Raw genomic sequence first — 3,467 nt, 5'->3', positions numbered from 1 at the left:
TGTCTTAATATCTCTGTTTTTTTTAAATATTTGACTATTTGATAAGTGCTAATGTCTTGGTTTGGCTCTATTTCTGAAGCTTCAGACAATCCTTAACTTGGGAATATGTTAAACTAGTGTTTCATTTTTCTTCTCTCTGCACAGCACAAAGGTGAGGCTTAACTGTGTACGTCTCTTCAAATCAGTGGGTTGTAGGTGTTTTTTGTTTTTGGTTTTTTGGTGTGTGTGTGGTTGGTTTTTGTTGTGGTGTTTTTCACTTTGTGAATGTTGTAATGTGTGTCCTGAACTGAACCTATACCTTAAAAAAAGCTTCCCAGCCTCCAGCAGGAATGCTTCAGTGTTAGCAATACTAGCTAAGCAGGGCGGAAACCATGCTACACTAAACTACTGCAATGAGCACTGTTTTTCCCAACAGTGAGAACTGAACACCCTGCGGTAAGGCTGGAACACTGTGGATCGTCTGCCCAAATACCTTCAAGGCAGAAGAAACTATGCATTTCATTGTTGGTATAGAAAGTAATATTTCCTAGCAGTACCACACTTCTAGCATGTCAGCAGCTACTAAATGTCCTTATAATTCAGTACTCAAGGAGAAAGTACTGTTACTTAAGTGTAAAGGAATGGGATAGCCCAGTACTATACTGATGAACAGCTAGTACTACTTTAAAAGCAGTTTTGTCCATTTCTTATGGTGGGAATGAAGAAAGTCTACTGTAAATGTGCAACCCTGCATGATGTACTGGTCTAGGACTTAACCTGCACCTCACCTTTTAATTGTATCTCATTCTTGAACACCACTATATACAGCTGTTTGTCTAGAACCACTTTTATAGTCTTATGCCCTTGCAGGGTGCAGTTTGTCACTCTAAAGTCACACTTAGTGAACTGCACCTGAGATCTTTTTTCTCCATAAATCTTTGGCCACATGCAAGCTGTCTACTAGTCTAGTGTCTTTACTGGGAAGAGTGCTCCCATCATCTGAAAAAAACAGCCTTCTGGAATCGAAGAAACTATCTGCAGCAAAAAAGGTAAGTCATCTTTGAAAAGGAAGGGTAATAGCTTGGGGTAGAGTCCAAAAGGAGTGTGGTTGTAAAGGTGAGGCTTTATCAAATATTTTTTTTCAACTGGGAGAATAAAAAGTACAAGTTTGGTGCCATGTCTTCAGTCCCCAATCCTTCCCCACCCTCTTTCCCCCAGCAGGAGGGAGAGGGAAAGGATCTGGCCACAAGAGGGCTCTGCAGGGATGAGAAAGCCCAGGCTGGAGGTGGCTGCCTGCCATGGGCAAAGCAGCTGTGTTGCTTGCTCCTGACAGGGAGCTTGGGTTATGGGCAGCTGGGGTTCAGCTCCAGAGCTGCTGGGTGCCTCATGCTGTAGAGGAGTAGTGCTGTTCATAGCTGCTGTTATGGTATAGCTATCCCAAAATTTCTGAGGATGCAGATATATGCAGTTATAGCAACTCTAGTATAACCTCAGTACATCAGCATGAAGTAGAAGTACATCATCTCAAAAAACACCTATTTTCAGCAGCCCTTATAACAAGGTGAGAAATGCTACTTCTAGATTTTGGGCCAAATAATTCTTTACCTATGATGATCTTACAGCTATTAAGCTAGAAAACCTTAAATGAATGTATAAAGCATGAGGTATAATCACTGAGGAATTTTTGTTTCCTCTTTCTGCAGTCAGGACTTGCAGCACCTTCAGGTAAAGAAGGTAGCAAATGTGTGCAAGCTGCATATAGTAACTGCCAATGAAGATAAAAATCACCTTGGTAATTGCTGTCTTGACCTGTACTTCTCCATGTTCATGGAGCTCCCTCAATGACAGCAGTGAAGAGAAAGGAAAATGCTTGTATTCCAGCCAACTCATGACAGTCAAAAGAAGAGATTAGTACTCTAGTTCACTGCCAAGCATTAGGATCAGATATTTTCACTTTCACCCCCCAGAAAGAAGTTTTGACAAACTAAATTACATTTATTTTGTACAAATGATAGAGGTGTCACAGGTAATACAGTAGGAAGGATATGTATTTCCATATACCTGTTTTCTCTAACATTGCAAAATGCCCTGAAAAGACAAGGACAGTGACTATTTTTAGGATCACATTCTACTCTGAAAACACTTTAAAAAACAGAAAAAAGAAATAACAAACCACCAGTTTCCAGTAGTTCCAGTTATCAAGTCTGACATACAGTACAAAGTGTTAACAACACTTATTTGAAAGGCAGGAAAAAATTGGTCAAGTGTCAGTTAACTCATGGAAAGCTTAAAGTGTGCTTTAGTCAGTGCAAATAGAGGAATGTGTCAATTTGTCATTTCTGACCACTTGGTTAAGTCTGGTGAGTTATCCCTGAGATAGTAGCTTCTCATGGCAAGTCTCTCGGAGTTTGTTGATTGTTGCCATGGACAAGCTTCCAGGTTCTGTGAATATTTTCTGCAGGAGAAAGAGGAAAGGTGTTAAAAACTGGGCTTTGGACAAGAGTTCCAATCATGCTAGAATTCTCTGAAGATGCACTAGCAGAACATGGAAATCCCAGCTTTGATAGCTGTACTGTGAAAATAATTACTGCTGTTTCACCTCCATGTTAAAGCAGCATTGTCACTTCTGCATTGTAAAGCCATGGTAAACCAGCAGCTCATAACAAGTGGTAGTTAAAAGTTATACAAAAGTAACCCTACAAAAGCTAGTTTGAACATAAAGGGTTCAGTTAAACTCATTTTAGGTATCAGATTTTCTAAAAACAGCTGCTGTGAAATGATAAATAATTAAGGGGAGAGGGCAAAAAAAAAAAAAAAAAAAGCAAGGACAAGCATTGGTGCCAGCCTCTGAACTGGTTTTCTTAAGGCAGTCAACATTTGACAAAACTCATATTCTAAACCCTTTATGGAATGGAAAGATAATCCCTCAAACTTCCTTCTAAATTGAGCTACACCTGTGATTTAGTTTTCATCACTCCTTTATTTAAAAATCTCACAAACATGAATAAATTAAGCTTGTTTTTCTTCTATATGTGCAAAAACAAAATATAGCTTAAATTACATATCCAAATCTGTCAGACCTGTGCACAGAGCTCTGATCCAAATACAAAACTGTTCTGGGGGTAGCAGTCACTTATGGGAATGCAGTTTTGCGTGCATTCAGTAACAATGACAGCACAGTGGGGTAAATTATTTATGACAGATCTGTTCCTGTTCATTTTTGACAACTAACTCATTGTTTTACTTTTGGTCTTCAGAGTTAAGCTCTGAATCTAATGTGCTATACACATTTTAGCATCCAGTCTATTTATAGCTGACAAGAATAATTCTTAGACTGTAGGTTATTGTAAGACTTTAAGTACTTTCAACTTCATCCTTTCTGAGTGGAGCTAAGAACTAGCTGTTATCTTTTTGTTCTTTGACTAAACATAATGCTTCACATTCCATTACTGTGAAGCTCTATCAATGCAAGTTTTAAATTCACTTTG

The 3,467-nt window shown here is 38.8% G+C and overlaps 1 protein-coding gene across 3 annotated transcripts in view; it reads right to left on the bottom strand.

The window, feature by feature from the left end:
• Nucleotides 1-1,953: 1,953 nt before the first annotated feature.
• GRTP1 (growth hormone regulated TBC protein 1) overlaps nucleotides 1,954-3,467 on the bottom strand; it is a 35,572-nt gene continuing 34,058 nt past the window's right edge. For all 3 annotated transcript variants that reach the window (XM_064503779.1, XM_064503784.1, XM_026096935.2), the window contains one exon: nucleotides 1,954-2,434. In XM_064503779.1, the coding sequence (XP_064359849.1) occupies nucleotides 2,345-2,434 (90 nt within the window). In that variant the 3' untranslated portion in view covers nucleotides 1,954-2,344. The remainder of the gene's footprint in view (nucleotides 2,435-3,467) is intronic.

The sequence above is a fragment of the Dromaius novaehollandiae genome, chromosome 1, assembly GCF_036370855.1.
Source record: "Dromaius novaehollandiae isolate bDroNov1 chromosome 1, bDroNov1.hap1, whole genome shotgun sequence".
In the NCBI taxonomy this organism is placed as follows: Eukaryota; Metazoa; Chordata; class Aves; order Casuariiformes; family Dromaiidae; genus Dromaius; species Dromaius novaehollandiae.
The sequence above is the reverse complement of the archived record's forward strand: the minus strand, read 5'-3'. Positions and strand labels throughout refer to the sequence as shown.